The sequence below is a fragment of the Gadus chalcogrammus genome, chromosome 13 (assembly GCF_026213295.1).
Source record: "Gadus chalcogrammus isolate NIFS_2021 chromosome 13, NIFS_Gcha_1.0, whole genome shotgun sequence".
Classification (NCBI taxonomy): Eukaryota; Metazoa; Chordata; class Actinopteri; order Gadiformes; family Gadidae; genus Gadus; species Gadus chalcogrammus.
In genome coordinates, this window is record NC_079424.1 from 18674005 (window position 1) to 18691471 (window position 17467).

At 44.1% G+C, this 17467-nt stretch overlaps 1 protein-coding gene across 1 annotated transcript; it reads left to right on the top strand.

The window, feature by feature from the left end:
- Window positions 1-8036: 8036 nt before the first annotated feature.
- LOC130401694 (matrix remodeling-associated protein 8-like) lies at window positions 8037-16832 on the top strand. The gene is made up of 12 exons (XM_056605616.1): window positions 8037-8335; window positions 8892-8918; window positions 9216-9521; window positions 9658-9759; window positions 10178-10308; window positions 10685-10864; window positions 11005-11155; window positions 14207-14365; window positions 14472-14496; window positions 14644-14729; window positions 14846-14917; window positions 15162-16832. The coding sequence occupies exons 1-12, from the start codon at window positions 8278-8280 to the stop codon at window positions 15182-15184; spliced, it is 1320 nt and encodes a 439-aa protein (XP_056461591.1). The 5' UTR covers window positions 8037-8277; the 3' UTR covers window positions 15185-16832.
- Window positions 16833-17467: the final 635 nt, after the last annotated feature.

Sequence of the window (17467 nt, forward strand, 5' to 3'; positions counted from 1 at the left end):
AACGGACGTCTCACGCGCTGCGAATGCGTAGCATATGTTTACAACCGCATTCGCAGTGCGTGAGACGCTCGCGGGGTTGTCTTTTTCAGTTGTTCAGTTGTTGTTTTCAGTTTAAATTTGTCTGCATTGACAGTCGTCTAACTGCAAAATGTCACGAAATTATAAACGATATTTGTCAGATTTTTCTATACCTGTGCCAAAAACTACAAGATGGTACAGAAGTCAATTGAGAACAGAGGAACGGCCAGCAAGTTCGACCGAGGAGGTAAGAAAAACTGGAATAAGAGCGCCTCCTTGCGACACTTTGTCGAAGTAATTCCCTACAGCTAATAACCTCTTATTTGTCCACTGGCTTCCAGATTGATTCAAGGCCTTCATTTGAAGCTGAATTCTCTGAGGACGGAGACATTGATGATCAAATGAATACACAGTCTATGGTGTGTACACACTAAACACAAAGTTAATAAAGAGAATGGATTTTAAGAAATTATAACTGTACAATTGTAATTTAAATTCAAGCTGCCACAAAAAGCTACTTTCTATTTGCTGTGGGTATCCTAATCTCATTGGTAAATTTGGCTTTTCCCGATTGACTCTTCAGATGAAGCTGAATTCCCCTGTGATGATCCACCAGACCATGTTGAGCAAGTGTGTACACACAAAACGCAAACACAGTTGAAATAGGGAGAACGGAGTGGAATATAAGACTTTATGACAGAATTCTGCATTGATGATTGAGTAGCCTACTTTATAAGTAATGTTAATTGTGTGTCCAACCTTTTACTAAAATTAGAAATATAACATATTTGTATGTAATACAATATAGGCCTATCGTAATCAGCACTCGAGTTGAGGGGGGATGGCATCCCCCTTTGGAATTAAAATTATCAAAATCATCAATCTGTTATTTTATCAATTAATGTGGAAATATTACCGCTATTTCATTATAGCGGTTTCCTTTTTCAATTCGGCGCAACGTAGGGTTGCCGCGGTGTGGACATTTCACACCGAGTAATACACTTGTGTTAACACCGGTATTACCGAGTATAAACGGTATAAACTTTGAAACTATAGGTCAACCGCCAGTGGCGCAAAAAGTGGGTATGCATGCACTATATGCGGTGCATAGGGGCGCCGCACCAGAGGGGGCGCCAAAGCGATGAAACAAAATTAAAGTCGGCATTTTCTGTTTTAAACAGCGTTTGTGTACATGATATGATGATCAATAATAGAAGGACGTCACTGATAAGGCGCCACCCCGCTCCTTCGCCTCCCTCCCCCACTCCTGCCCACACGGCGCTCCAGTGGGCGCCCCCTCAACCACACCTTGGAGGCGAGAGCCAGAGTGTCTTCATTTGAACCGTATTGTCATCTGATGACACGTACCTCAATATGGAGAGGCAGAGAAGAAAGCCCTCAGGGTCACAACATAGAAAAATAAATATTGGGAAGGAGAAAGGGTGCGCAGGGATGAAATAAAGCTTTTCAAAGTGGTTGAAAGACAGTCGTTTTTATGTCAGTGTATCAAGAGGAGGCTTGTAAATATTAAGGTTAGCTAAATCTACTACTAGTAAAACATTAGGTTACTGCTGTCTTGCAACTGTGTACTAATCAGAATGGAGCCTACAATATAACGGATCATAACAAGAAAAATAAAGGAAATTGTTTGTGGTTATTTTGTTTTACTTCAATCTCTATGCAAGTCTTTGTTTTATGTCAATAGACCCAGTAAAAACTGAGTTACAGAGTTGATACTTTATAACTCCGTTAATAATCCAAAAGTTAATAAATTAATAATCCAAAAAAATAAAAAAGATTATTATCGTATCTGAATCGAGACTGAATCGTTCTACACAGTATTGCGATGCATCGAAGAATCGATTATTTTTCCAACCCCTATTGGTTACTGTACTCCAACAGTTCTAACAGAGTCTATTGTTTTGCATGTAAGCTTTTTGGTGAAGCTAGAGTTGCTGACACGCGCCTTGTGGTGGGGTATAATAACTGGCAGTGTCTTTCAAAGATACTGAAGCACCATGAAACAAGTGGTTAGGCCTACCACATAAATGCTTATGTGGAAAGAATTAGCATCCTGCTTATGCCTATAGGTAAAACTATTGATAGTGAATTGCAGAGAGCCTGTTGACTCCAGTGATCGACTGCATACTCTTCCTTGCAGAAAGAAACCTCCAACTGAGGGGGACAAAATGCACAGTTAGGAAATCCTAGAAATGGACATTTTCTGGGTATCCTTGATCTCATAGCACGGTATGATGTTACACTGGCAGAGCATCATAGAAAGGCTGCCTCTAAAAAAAAACACCGGATATCTGTCCTGGTGCACTCAAAATTAATTTTTTGATTCAATATCAGAGTGTGTGTTAGGTCAAATTTGTGCCCAGATCAAAGAGGGGGGGGGCGCCTGCTAGGTGTCTGCATACCCCCCCGAAAGTAGGCAGTTGCGCCCCTGTCAACCACCATCTTCTCCGTCCACTCTCCTCTCACACTCAGTGACAGCGTCTGGCAGTGCGCAAGCTCTCGTAGGGATTGGGCTTCGCAGGGTTTATTTACCGGCGTTGCTACCGGTCTTGTGTGTTCCAACGGTTTATTAGGTAGCCTATCTATTATCATATCTATCTATTATTATAAAATAAATATTTTCTTAATTATAATTATATTATTAATTTTCTACTGATTTTTTTTTTTTATTACTGGACATTTACAGTGGAAGTATGTACACCTCAAAACTTAAAACCTTTGTTGATACCCTTGACAACATTTCACTTTCATTTAATATTGATGGGGTTTCAGTTTTTAAATCATCCTATTACTCAATTTGGCCAATTATCTGCACAGTCAATGAACTTCCATCTACTATCCGTGGAAAGTATGCTCTTCTACATTCCCTTTGGTTTAGTTCTAAACCCGAAATGCCAACACTGTTAAGGCCATTTGTCAAGGAATTACAAGAGCTATTCACAGAAGGGTTTTCTTGGCATGACAACACTGGTCATAAACACACCACAAAAGTTGCCCCAGGTGTCTGCATATGTGATGCGCCAGCCCGTGCCATGGTACAGGACATGAAACAATTTAACGGCAGATATGGGTGTGGGTTTTGTCTGCATATGGGAGAAATAGAACCAAAGGGAAAAGGGTTTACACGTGTATATCCTCACTCTACTGAGTATCCTCAACTAAGAACACATGATCAGACTACCCATCAGGCATCTGCTGCAATACAATCAGACACAGATGTTAATGGGGTTAAGGGACCTAGTCAACTGCTGCTACTTCCTAATTTCGACATTATCAAACATTTTGTCCCAGAATATATGCGTAGTGTTTGCCTTGGCGTAACAAAACAATTTGTCAGCATTTGGTGTGATTCAAAAAACTCTGCTTTGCCATTCTATTTACAACCGTAAATAATCCAACAGATTGACAGTTCTCTCAGTCCTCACCATACACCCACCACATGAAGTCAAAAGATGTCCAAGGTCATTGTCCGAGAGACACTATTGGAAGGCATCTGAATGGAGGGCATTTCCTTTATTTTATTCCCCCATTCTTTTGAAAACAGTTTTACCCCCGGTTTATTATAATCACTGGCTATTACTTGTCTTCTCCATCTACACACTCCTCCAGGATAATATCCAAAAAGCTGATCTTTTGCATGCTTCCTCTTGTCTTACGCGTTTTGTTGTCGAGGTACAAGAGCTTTATGGAAAATGTTAATTTTAAACGCAATAATTCTGGTGTGGCTCTAAAAAACGGAGAGCATGGTAGCATTAAATCCATACTACTTTGTAAGCTCAATTGTGGTTGTTTATCAGCATGCAAGTGTGAAGAGGTGTACCTACACATTTTTAGATTAAAAAAGGATTCCAGACAATTAAGAATCTATGATGATTTCGCTAAGGTGAATACTGCTAAGCAAATTGTGAAGTTCAGAAGGACCCATGAAATACTTCTTTGCAAACCTAATGATATTTTGTGCAAATGCTTTTGCTATGTACACGATGAGTCAATTATTGCCTGTATTAGAAAATGTTTAAAGTTAGTAAGGCTTCAATTGTACTCTCTTTCATTGTTATTATATTCTGGCTGTTGTAGCCTATGCATGTTGTGCATTATGTTTTATATTTATGTGTGGTTTATGTTTCTACAATAAAATCTCCACATAATACAAATATTTGGCTTATGTTTCACATATTCATTTTAGGACAAATTACAGAATAATGAAAATATTTAAAAAAGTATATTATAATAAGCTCCCCATTAGCAGCCTGAATGAGGAGTTCATGGTAACCCGTGCAAGAGAGGTGCTGCAGTACAAGGAATCCAGTGATCCAAAGGTCTCCCAGGCTGGCATCGAAGTCAGGACTGGAAGGAAGTGGAGGGCGCAGGAAGCGGTCGAGCAGGCGGAGTCACGCTTGCGTCACAGCGTGCTGGTCGGCCCAGTGGCATCTGGACGAGCAGGGCTTGGTAGCGTTGCAACCACACGCTACGACAAAGCCCTGGGCAAAGACAGACGCCGATTGGTCCAAGAGGAAGTGAGAACTGGCGTGGAGGAACTGCGTGCTAGCCAGATGGTAGGGATGCGACAGCAAGGCGCATGGACGAGATGGGAACAGGCAGTGGACCGCAAGATCTCCTGGTCTGAGCTTTGGCAAGCTGAGCCTTACCGGATCAAGTTCCTGATTGTGTCCGTCTATGACGTCTTACCCTGCCCATCCAACCTCTTCTGCTGGGGCAAGGTTGACGCACCATCATGTCCTTTGTGCCTCAGAAGGGGAACGCTTGAGCACATCCTCAGCTGTTGCTCCAAAGCCCTGGGAGAAGCTACACTTGGCGCCACGACCAGGTGCTGAAGGCGATAGCAGAAACAATCTTCACCAGCATCACCCAGAACAAGCCTCTCCGACCAGCAAGGCAGGCTATTGCTTTCATTCGAGCAGGGGGGAAGCCTAAGCCCAAGCCAAGGGGGGCAGCGGGACTCCTTGGAACCGCACCGGACTGGCAGATGAAGGCCGACCTGGGGAAGCAGCTCAGATTCCCAGAGCACATCGTGGAAACCACCCTGAGACCAGACATAGTTCTGTTCTCAGATTCAACCAAACAGGTGGTCCTACTGGAGCTGACAGTTCCCTGGGAGGAGCGCATGGAAGAGGCCAATGAGAGGAAGCGTGCCAAGTATGCCAACTTAGTGGAGGAGTGCCGCAGACGGGGGTGGCGTGCCCGGTGTGTGCCAATAGAGGTGGGCTGTAGAGGCTTTGCAGCGCGATCTCTCTGCAAAGCATACTGCATGCTTGGAGTCACAGGTGCACGTCAGAGAAAGGCCATCAAGACCACCACAGAGGCAGCTGAGAAGGCCTCTAGATGGCTGTGGATCAAGAGGGGCGATCTGTGGGTACATGCTACTTAGACACAAGTTGGGACTTGATCAATCCCGGCTGGGTCGCCTGGTTGAGGGTGTATGATGTTGTGAGACCCGAAACACCCAATGACCCCAGGTTCCATCACTGATGATGTGTCTAAGTGCATCAATAGATGAATGTTAAACTAGTTAACTATAGTAATCTATACTGTACTACACTTTGTAGTGACTTACTATAGTATTTACCATAGTACACTACAATGTCTGGAAAATTACTATAGTAAATCCCACACTATATTGTAGTATAGTATAGTAATCTATAGTATACTACACTTTGTAGCAACTTACTATAGTATTTACCATAGTACACTACAATGTCTGGAAAATTACTATAGTAAATCCCACACTATATTGTAGTATAGTATAGTAATCTATAGTATACTACACTGTGTAGTAACTTAATATAGTATTTACCATAGTACACTACAATGTCTGGAAAATTACTATAGTAAATCCCACACTATATTGTAGTATAGTATAATAATCTATAGTATACTACACTGTGTAGTAACTTACTATAGTATTTACCATAGTACACTACAATGTCTGGAAAATTACTATAGTAAATCCCACACTATATTGTAGTATAGTATAGTAATCTATAGTATACTACACTGTGTGGTAACTTACTATAGTATTTACCATAGTACACTACAATGTCTGGAAAATTACTATAGTAAATCCCACACTATATTGTAGTATAGTATAGTAATCTATAGTATACTACACTGTGTAGTAACTTCCTATAGTATTTACCATAGTACACTACATGTCTGGAAAATTACTATAGTAAATCCCACACTATATTGTAGTATATTATAGTATACTATAGTAATATATAGTAGGCCTATACTGTAGTAAATGCTGTAGTAAACTATAGTATTTTTTCCCCTGGGAAGATAGCTCAAAGTTTGTAGTTGATCGCAGGGCAATTCGATGGGTGGATAGGAGATCGAGGGTATCCATGCCTCCCGACGCTCATCACCCCGTACCCTAATCCCGCTACTGGACCACAGACATTTAACCGGGCACACAGCAGAACCCGCGTTAAAATTGAAAATACATTCGGGATATTGAAGTCCATATTTCAATGCCTGCGTGGACTAATAGTTTGTCCGGAACGGGCATGCGACATAATTGTTGCATGCGCCGTCCTCCGCAATATAGCCACCCTGCGCAAAGAGATGCCTCCCCCCACCCGTTCCTCGAGGAGGAACACATTCCGCAAATGTATTCAAGGGCTGGACAAAGGATGCGGGAACACATTTGCCAAAATCGTTTCCATTAAAAAAAAAAAACACCAAACACTGTTTTTATCCATCATTTTTATTCTTTAGTTGCTGAGGGAGGAAAAAGAATATAAGACATTGAATAGCATTATCATGTCCGCGTTGAATTTCTGCCCAACCTCCTTTTTTACCTCTATCAGCAGCTTCATGCCTTAGCGATTTCCCGCTGAAGATGAAGACGATATAATTATTTAGTCGTCAACTGAAATAGAGGAATACAAAGAGCAATTATAGGCCTATTGGCTGAGTATTTTGAGATGCGCTTCTTAGAGCCAGCTCCTCAACCGGGTTGAAGGTAATTGGAGGGCCCGATCCAGTCTGCCGACTGTCGGCCCTCTTACGATTGGCTTTAAAAAAAAAAAAAAAGGCTATTTAAATACAGGAGGAGTGACAAATAGGCCTATGATATGATATTTTAATGCCGGACTGACAAATATGTAGGACGATGGTGGGAAAAGCTTACCAGCTCCATTCGCACCACAACCCACAGTTGCATGTGTGCCAATATGTCCTTGTTGTGAAAGTATTTGGCGCCTTGCATTACACTACAATAAAACAATTACTAAAGAAACTTAGAAACAAAATATATAAAAAATCACCAAAAATCCGGTAGAGGTGTCCCATATTGTCTAGCGGTTAGGATTCCTGGTTTTCACCCACGGCCCGGGTTCGACTCCCGGTATGGGAACAAGCACATTTAGGTGCGTCTCCTCGTGCTGTGGTGCGACGATGAAACGAAGATATCCCATGACCTCTGTAGGCCTACTGTATACAAACATACTCAACTCGCACCACAGCCTTCAGTTGTGGTAATCGTATGCTCGCGTGCGTAATATGTTTACATTTTTTTAAAGTAATGGTCGCCTTGAATTATGCAATTACACTACAATAAAACAATTAATACATTGAGAAAATTAAGTAGTTCAGCAAAAGACAATAGGCCTACCAGAATTCACATTGTTCCTGGTTTTCACCCAGGTTCGACTCCCGGTATGGGAACTAGAGATTTCTGATTCGCCTCCTTGTTACTGTGCCATGGTGCCACAATGAAACGATGATCTCCCCGTGTCGATCCAGTTGTAATCTACATACAAACATGACCTACTTCACTCGCCCCTCAAGCATCCGTTTCATATGATCGTGGCGAAATATCACTTATTTATATAAGTAGACCTATTGGGCGTTTTGAGCTATGCAAGTACTACATTAAAACCATTCATTCAAAGAAAAAGAAAAAAATACAAACAAATTCAGCAAAGGAATGTGCCAAACAGTGAGTTAACAATAGGCGTTGAAGAGAGCTGTATCGGGGTGTTTGGTTTCATTTACAAGGGCGGTGCTCGGGAGAGAGAAATCCAAAGTTCTTCGAGTTCGTGACTCGTAAAGGAAGCATTTTCTGAGCTGAGGCACTGAAACACGAACAACAAAACCCGCTTTATTGGCGGGGCAGCGAGTGGATGAATAAAATAATTGTTATAATCCCGTTTTCGGAGATACTTGCTAAGTGTAAACCTTTGACAAGTCTCCAGAAGTGTCGCATGTTCCAGAATGGACAACATGAGGATTGGCAAATGCACTATTTTTGATGTTGTCCTCTGGATTCACAGTAAGTAGCCAACATACACATGATCATTCTTTATTTGAGAACAAACGTTTCTTTTATAGGATTAGAGGCCTACTTGTAACAAAACATTTCAAATAACAATCCGCATCATGATTAATCTATGGTTAATACAAACATGTGGCGATTTTTGTATGTAAATATACGTCTCTCTCTCTCTCTCTCTCTCTCTCTCTCTCTCTCTCTCTCTCTCTCTCTCTCTCTCTCTCTCTCTCTCTCTCTCTCTCTCTCTCTCTCGCTCTCGCTCTGAATCCCTTTCGTGTAATACTTTGTCTGTTAACGTAGCCAGCAATTAAGGTCGAAAGTGAGGTAATGTACAAAAAAGTATAAATATATATACTTTATCCTACACCTCAATCCTTGATGATCATATGATGTTATGATAACAAGAATTAGGATGATGATGTCAAAATCACCATTAGGCATTGTATATTGGTGAATAATTGCTTACATTGGTGTATAAAGTAGCCTTGTATGTACTACCATTCACATTCAGTGTGTGTTTCAGTGATTTTATTTTGACTCTCCATCTGTATTTCAGTTCCTGTGATCCTCCTCTTCAATGCAGGTCAGCTGTGTGTGTGTGTGTGTGTGTGTGTGTGTGTGTGTGTGTGTGTGTGTGTGTGTGTGTGTGTGTGTGTGTGTGTGTGTGTGTGTGTGTGTGTGTGTGTGTGTGTGTGTGTGTGTGTGTGTGTGGGTGTGCGTGTGTGTGTCCGTGTGCATGGGGGTGGAGCATCAGAGAGCAAGGTGGAGTGAGAGAAATTGCTACAGAACATAAATATAGAACCAACTTTTGTCATAAATAAAGTAACCTTTTCCCCTTCTGCAAAATTCTCCCCATTTTTTCCCCATATGCTTCATCCAGCATCGGGCCAATCAGACAGCAGCAGCAGCGTGGTGGTTGCGGGTTACAATGTGAGCGCCCCCGCCAGGACAGAGGTGGTTCTGCAGTGCATGAGCAACCGCATGGTGTGGACACAGGACAGAGAGAACGATCGGCAGAGAGTGGTACACTGGGATCTGTATCGACCCATGCCTGACTTCGCCATGGAGAGGGTGGCGGACATGTTTTCTGCTGGGGACCAGAGGATCTACAACTCATACAATCAGGGCCGGGTCAGCCTCAGCCAATCAGCCTTCAAGGATGGGAACTTCTCCCTTGTCATCCAAGGTCAGCAGCACCAACTTACCTCCATCTTTGTATCCATGTTCATGCCTTGGAATTTAGGTTTCACTATCTTATCAATCAGTCCATAAACACATTCTGTATATGTGTATATTAACTGTTTATCCACATGTGTTGTTAGCGGTGACTATGAACGACAGAGGCCTCTACTCCTGCAACCTCCACCACCACTACTGCCATCTCTACGAGACGATCAGAGTCCAGCTCAACGTCACCAAGTCACGTATGTCGTCAACAGCCTCAGACGCAAGGAAACGTTTCATGATGCCTCCTCCAAAGTCAGAGGTGATGATCAACGTTTAACCAAATTATTACAAGCTTAGTTTTGTGTGTGTGTCTGTGTTGGTATGTGTGTGTGTGTGTGTGTGTATGTGTGTGTGTGTGTGTGTGTGTGTGTGTGTGTGTGTGTGTGTGTGTGTGTGTGTGTGTGTGTGTGTGTGTGTGTGTGTGTGTGTGTGTGTGTGTGTGTGTGTGAGCGTGTGTGTGCGTGTGTGTGTGTGTGTGTGCGTGTGTGTGCGTGTGTGTGTGTGTGCATGTGCGTGTGTGTGTGCGTGTGTGTGTGTGTGCGTGTGTGTGTGTGTGTGTGTGTGTGTGTGTGTGTGTGTGTGTGTGTGTGTGTGTGTGTGTGTGTGTGCCATCAGGTCGGAAGGAGCAGCGGTTCTGGGACGGACAGAAGGCTGTGTATGTGGTGTTGCGAGGCAGTACCGTGGTCCTGCCGTGTGTGAACCGGCGCAGCGTGTGGACGGACGGGGGCAGTGAGGAAGAGCAGCAGGTGGGCACAGCACCAGGGGTTCGGTCCAAGAGGGCGGGATGAGGGGGATTGATTGGCCGACCTGATTGTTTCCCTCATTCTAAATCGGGCCTATAAATAAAATATGTTTAGCAAGTTAAGTATTCTCCACACCACGTCGCCAGGGCAGGGTATGGTGGTCTAGGGCCCACGCCCCCCCCCCCACTCAATCAGTCTGGACAAGCCGCTGCACGTGACTCTCTTTAACCAACTCTTTGGTCAGTTTGATGCATGTACGGCGCTGACAGCCTTCGTTTGGCTCCATAGACTGGTCCTCAGGCTGAGCTATAGTACCTGGATTTCCACCCATGTCAGGCCTTAGTGGTACAACTCCCATGTCTTTTGTCGGTCCATGTAGGTGGTCCACTGGGACCGGCAGCCGCCAGGGGTCAATCATGACCGTGCCGACCGGCTGGTGGACCTCTACGCCTCTGGGGAGCAGCGGAGCTATGGCTCGCTGTTCCTCCGGAGGAAGATGAACATCAGCAGCAGCGCCTTCTCACAGGGAGACTTCTCCCTGACCATCGCGGACCTACAGGTGTGTAAAGGGGTTTATACAAGGCTTCCTTTCTTTTCTTTGTGTAATATTTTGATGTTTTCTTATATTGTCTATGGTCTACTTATTTTGTGTGTGTGTGCGTGTGTGTGTGTATGTGTGTTTGAAATTCTATGCAACAGCCCACGGACCAGGGTTCGTACTCCTGCCATCTTCACCACCACTACTGTGGGCTGCACGAGAGGAGGGTGTTCCAACTCAACGTAGGACCACCTCTGACTCCTCTGACTCAGACCACCCTCCTGCCTGTCGCACTGCCCAAGGAAGACAAAGGTATGTGTGTGCGTCCGCACGCAGTCACACAAACGCACAAACTCTCAAACACACAAATACACATACACTGGATGTACACTGGACACACACATAGGCAAGGCAAGGCAAGGCAACTTTATATAGCACTTTTCATACACAAGGCAGACTCAGGTGTCCGTATATCAGGAGTTAATGCACACCCTGCATCCAATCAGAATCGAGTATTCCCGCAGACCGTGGTATAAAATAAAATAATAGATAGGTAGCATACACGCACACACAGAAACACACAGGCACACACATGTTTTTTCTTCTTTGCTGTAAGTATTTTGGTCACTAAAACATTTGTTCATGTCCACGAACCTATCTAGATCTATATACAGTACGTACTACTGAAGATTGTATGTTATGATCACGCGATTCCACTGTTCTCTGCTGGTCATTTTTCAGTCAGATGTGGTTTCTTTCCTAAGAATTATTGGTTGAACTATCATGACAAATAGGAAAGAGATGCCATCTGCTAATGCATTCACATGGTCCCCTGCTGTCCTGTCCTTCAACATTACTCCTGCACAACAGCTCCCCCATCAACAGAAACCTGGAGCAGCCTCGGGGAGCAGAAACAGAGACAGACTCTTTGTGTTTCAAAGTTTTTTTTATGAGCATGAGCATTCTTGCTTTGTCAGCTAACCCAAACCGTGTGAATGTCTGTGTGTATGTTAACATGTGTTTGAGTCTATGCGTGTGTTTGTGTGTGTGTATGTGCGTGTCTGTGTGTGGGTGTGCGTGTGCGTGTATGTGTGTGTGTGTGTGTGTGTGTGTGTGTGTGTGTGTGTGTGTGTGTGTGTGTGTGTGTGTGTGTGTGTGTGTGTGTGTGTGTGTGTGCGTGTGCTTGTGTGTATGCATGGCCGTGGGCGTGCGTGGGTGTATGTGTGCGGTTTGTGTGTGTGACCGATGCATGCACACACATGGCTTTGGATGTGTGTTGGTGTGTGTGTGTGTGTGTGTGCATGCGTGTGCGTGTGCCTGTGTGCGTATGTGACTGGCTTTCACACACATGGATTTGGATGTGTGTGGGTGGGTGCGTGCATGTGTATGTGTATGTTTGCACGTGTCTGCTTTAACATTTAGCACGTCAGACAGTTCCTTTGTTAGACATATCGCCCCCCCGCCACTCCAACCCTATTACTAGTCCCTCTTACACATATGCACAAACAAGTTGCCTAAAGAACGGAACCCCGTTTCAAATTCCTGCTGAAGGGTCGAGTCCGTTGGTCATATTTACTTTGCTGTCTTGGAGAAAGTCAATAATGGCTAATACACATGTGCGAAATGTGAGAGGGGATTAGACATGAGCGATGTCTACCCGGGTCTGTGTGTGTGAATGTCTGTGTGTGTGTACTTCCTTAGTCAAGCATGAGCCAAGACTGAGCTAATCTCGGTGGAATCTCTTGGAAGCGCTCTCTGGAGTGGGAGACTGCTCAGCCCACTCTGTTGATCCACCACGGCACTGGTCCTACCGGAGGAAGTATCGGGCAGAATTGAGATACTGCTACGCACGCACTCTAAAAAACCCTTCCTTCACCATTTATTCAGCTGATATTGAGTCCTGGTTATGTTTGCAACCACAGAATGAATAGGGAGCCCAGGCTTCTGTTTTTACCCATTAAGACATAGAGAGTTCTCAGGAACAAAATGATCGCTGCTCAAGTGTGTGATAACAACTCAATATTCCCAAGCCCCAATGTACTCTATAACTACTATGTTGTAAACAATAACAGCAGAGATTATGTTTGGTTGTGTGTTTTACGGGTGACTGGGTTCCCATGTGTGTGTATGTGAGTTTGTCCTGTCTTTGGTCCTCTTTGCACTGCTCCCTTCTTTGATCCGGCTCTGTCTGCTAGCCTGTTGGTTTTGGCCCAGATGGGACATTCTACAAGTGGTACAGAAGCCTTTTCTTTTCACTTGAACCCACCGCCTTTCTTCTCCCTCTGTCTTGCCCTCGTTGTTTATAGATGGAGAACCGAGAGAGAGAGAGAGAGAGAGAGAGAGAGAGAGAGAGAGAGAGAGAGAGAGAGAGAGAGAGAGAGAGAGAGAGAGAGAGAGAGAGAGAGAGAGAGAGAGAGAGAGAGAGAGAGAGAGAGAGAGAGAGAGAGAGAGAGATCTTTATTAACATCCATTCATCTGCATAGCAGCTGCTCAGACAGAGAGACTGAAAAAAAGACAAAAAGAAAGAAAACATAAGAGCGAGGATGAAGGAGGGAGGGAGTTGTTCCGGGACAGAGGAAAAAGAAGGAGGGTGGGGGAGACAGTGGTTTTAATTACACAAACACGGATGTAGGTCACTCCCAGCCCTCACTCCCATTAATGTAGTTGTGTTTTTTGCATGGAATGTTACGCTTGTCTTAGCCACAACATGGCTCCAGACGCAACAGTCATTGAGAGGCTAAAAGCGGTGAACAGGTCAAAAGAGCCATGTTTGTTATTCCATATGAGTGTTTAAATTGTATTTTAACTTGATCTGTAAGCTTGAATTATTTGGTTGATGAAGTTACCCCTCTCTGTCTCTCTCTTTGACTCTCTCTCATGCTCTCTCTCTCTCTTGCTCTCCATCTCTGGGGAATCTCAGAGACACCAAAAAATAACCACAGACAAAATATCGGTCTGCTATTGCTTGGCTGCGCCATTCCTTTCCGTCCTCCGCCCCTCCACTCCCCTGTCACTCTTTCCTATGATTCCCCTTTTCTTTATTTTAACTGCCAGGAAAAGTAAATCACAGAATGACTTTGGGTCTGGGGCTCATTTGGGCTTGACATGTGGAGTCCTGGGCCTGCATCTGTTTTTCTGCCTTGCATATTCTTTTATGAAGCAAAAGGTACTGGGACTGACTATTTGTCAGCGCTGCGGGAATGCAAGACCCATACCCGGTGTTGATTGGCCGGCTCACAACCGAGGAAACCTATTATGTGTTATCCAGTTAATGACACACAACGGGATGTTGACAAATCAAGAGGGCCTTAAATGATGACTGTGCTCAAACAATGTTACTCATTGCCTTTGTTTTCTTCATAGAAACCACTAAGGAAATTTCACCGCGAGTCATCAATGTCATTTTGCCAGACCAGCGACATCATTTCCTGCTGCCACTGGGCTATGTCCTGACTACATTCCTGCTGCTGGCCTTCATCATCCTCATCATCATCCTAATCACGCGTCGCCACCGTAGCCAAGGTCAGGGCTGAGAGATCTAGCACCCCTAGGGGCCTACAGCTACATATAGCTATATTACAATGATCTAAAGTCAGTTGTTTCCTTATGATGCTTCTTTGTGTTTCAGAGTTTTACCCACAGAAATCTGTCAGGTGAGCTTGACAAACAAAACATGGTCAATGGACAATGTAGTACATGCTATTGTAGATTTAGGAAGTCTACTACTTCTGCAGAGATGCATATTCTCTCTCTCTCTCTCTCTCTCTCTCTCTCTCTCTCTCACTCACTCTGTGGGATAGATCGAGCAGGAGTCAAAGCAGCTCGGAGGACTTTGAGATGGAAGTGACAGACGGGAGAACAAGCTCACCAGACGACAGGACATTAGGTGAGTCTTCTTGAGAAAGTGATTGAGCAAATGAGAGACCGGTAGAGGGTGTTATGAATGAAAGTGGTCTTCAACAGGGGCAATGCTTACAAGTGGCATTCTCCCATGTTTTTTAGATTACAAGAACAACCTACTGAAAGAGATGGTCAAAATGACCAGTGTTCCCAAAGTCATTGACCTGGATAAAGGTAGGGTACTCAAAGCACACACAATCACACACACGCACGCACGCACGCGCGCGCGCGCGCACGCAAGCACGCACGCACGCACGCACGCACGCACGCACGCACGCACGCACCCACGCACCCACGCACGCACGCACCCACGCACGCACGCACGCACGCACGCACGCACGCACGCACGCACGCACGCACGCACACCTCAATTTAAATGACACTAACATGTCCTCTGTACTTTCTTTGACTCTTTCAGAGATGGAGAAGTTTGGGAAGTGAGGAGGAAGTTGGCAGAGATGGGAGAGGGAGGCCCTGGCTGGTCCAGAGGCTGTGGTCCAAACCAAAGACACCTGTTATTTACTCTATCACCGGTAGAGTTAAAGCCATCAAAACATAGAGAGAGACTGATGAAAGAAAGAGAAAAACAGAAAACGACAACTCAACCCAGAGGGGAACTTAACCAAAACCACCGTACAGAAAGAAAGTCAAATCTGCATAGGGTTTTTGCTCCTATGTATATAAGTGGTAGGTAGTGTGAGCTTACAAGCTTTTTTGCCTTTTGCCTTGCCATCATCTGAAAAATTAAATAAGTCAGTATTGCCATAAAACCCTGAACACTGAATTAATTTAGAAGAACAGTAGTTTAAATATGCACACCGTACAACTGCAGAGGTGTAATCGCCTAAGCAGGAATATCTTGTGTCAGTTGCACTCCCGCCTACTTGGGTCGACCAAGCCGGCCGCCCTGTTTTGCATATCGATCGCCAAAATTAAGTACCTGGTACTTTTTTTAGTCTCACCTCCGTCGAGGTTTGTTTGATCAACTGCACAGCAACGATGTACTCAATACTGCTTTCTTGCGGCTGTACGCTACTGTAGCTGAACTGTACACAATGGGAAGTGGTTATGTTGAATTGCTAATTGTTTTGTATTACTTGTCTTAAACTCAGATTTTGAACTGCTATTTGCTTTGTAGGTACTATCATTGTATTCATAGATGCTAGGCTGGCCTTTATATTTTTGCTATTATGAACTCCATTAAAGCCATAAAAAAAGAGAGATCTGATGGTGTATGGTCAAATTTAAGTTCCTATACACATCCCAGTTAGGACAGATGATGGGTTTGGTGAAAAGGATATCCGAGTAACATCTTGTTTCACTTCTTTCATGGTCGACTATCTTCGGAAATGATGCAGAAGATGACATCATCAAAATGATGGGGTTCTAGAGGAAAATGGCACGCAAGAGAAAAGTATGTGTAGAGCAGGGAAAAGCTTGTGGTGCAGCCTGAAGGTCTATTTTGTGGCAGCAGTCAGTCATATATGGAAATCTACTGGAATTACACTCCATTGGTTCCTGCCTTAATAGGCATGCTCTGTCAACAGGCTTCCCCTACTTTGAGCCACAACTATTATCTTATCCAAGCAAGCAGTTAAACCACCTATATAATAAGGAGAAAATAAAACAGACAAATGAAGTCATAGTTTATTTCACTTTGCCACAAAGAACACCTGAAATCAGGACAAATGTCTCATATTAAATACTTTGGAATGTTTGTTTGATATGCACTTTTTATACAAAAGATACATTGTGCTCGAATATTTTCCATTGATCTATAAGTGGTCGAAAATCCTGGCAGTGGTTGTAATGTAGTAACACCTGTATCCTGGCGCGCAGTTCTCTCGGACCAGTGACAACATTCACACGCATTCACGCCTCCACAACCTCACACAAACTCGCTCTTTCTACAAGCCATAAAGAAACCAAAATGTCGTAACATGAATTTGAAGTCTAAATACCTTAATTCTTCTCCCACCGTCTCTCATGCACACACACCCACTCATACACGCTCAGAGTCTTTCTGGGAACTATTCGTTGTGAACTGTGAGTAAACCCATGGCTGATGAGGCATCACCACAGCAGGTGTGAGGTGAAGTAGACAGATGGAACACAGCAGCAGCAGTAGAAAAAACACAAAGTAAGGCACCTAACCCTAACTACTGCAGACGAGCTGGCTGTCGCCTTGCATGGCTGACACCGAATTTGTCCATGAATGGGTGGATGTTAGGCAATATTATAATGCGCTTTGGGTAAAAGCACAATATAAACGCAGTTCTTCCATTTACAAAGGGCAACACAGGGAGGCGAGCCAGAATAGTGGGAGATCATGGTACAGGGTCTAGTGCTTTTTCCTTTGATGCGGAACCGTGGAAAAACTAAAATTGAATGGAAGAAGATAAGAGAAAGAGGGGAAAATAACAGCTTTGGAAGAACACATAACACAATGGGACATCTCTTTACCAGCATGGCATTTGTATGACACGTTCAATAGGAGAAGGGCGTCCCTGTAAGCCATCGCAGTCTTCTCCTTTTCTTGAGGCCACTGTGTGTGAACCATGGCACAAATACAGTCCTGGCAATTCCCCTGCTCACAAACCACCCCACCTCCAAGCCACATCCTTGCCCCTGAGGTTCAGCTTTGTTTTCTGGTTCTGGAATTGGAGCAGGACTCTCTCTCACTCTCCATCGGTCAAGCTGTTTGTCGTGTTAGGTCCGTTTGCA

Excerpts from the sequence above, each read along its gene's own strand:
- LOC130401694 (XM_056605616.1), top strand. The coding sequence starts at position 8,278 with ATGGACAACATGAGGATTGGCAAATGCACTATTTTTGATGTTGTCCTC. Across the intron at positions 8,336-8,891 it reads TGTTGTCCTCTGGATTCACA|TTCCTGTGATCCTCCTCTTC; the intron begins GTAAGTAGCCAA and ends TCTGTATTTCAG. Across the intron at positions 14,730-14,845 it reads ACCAGACGACAGGACATTAG|ATTACAAGAACAACCTACTG; the intron begins GTGAGTCTTCTT and ends CATGTTTTTTAG.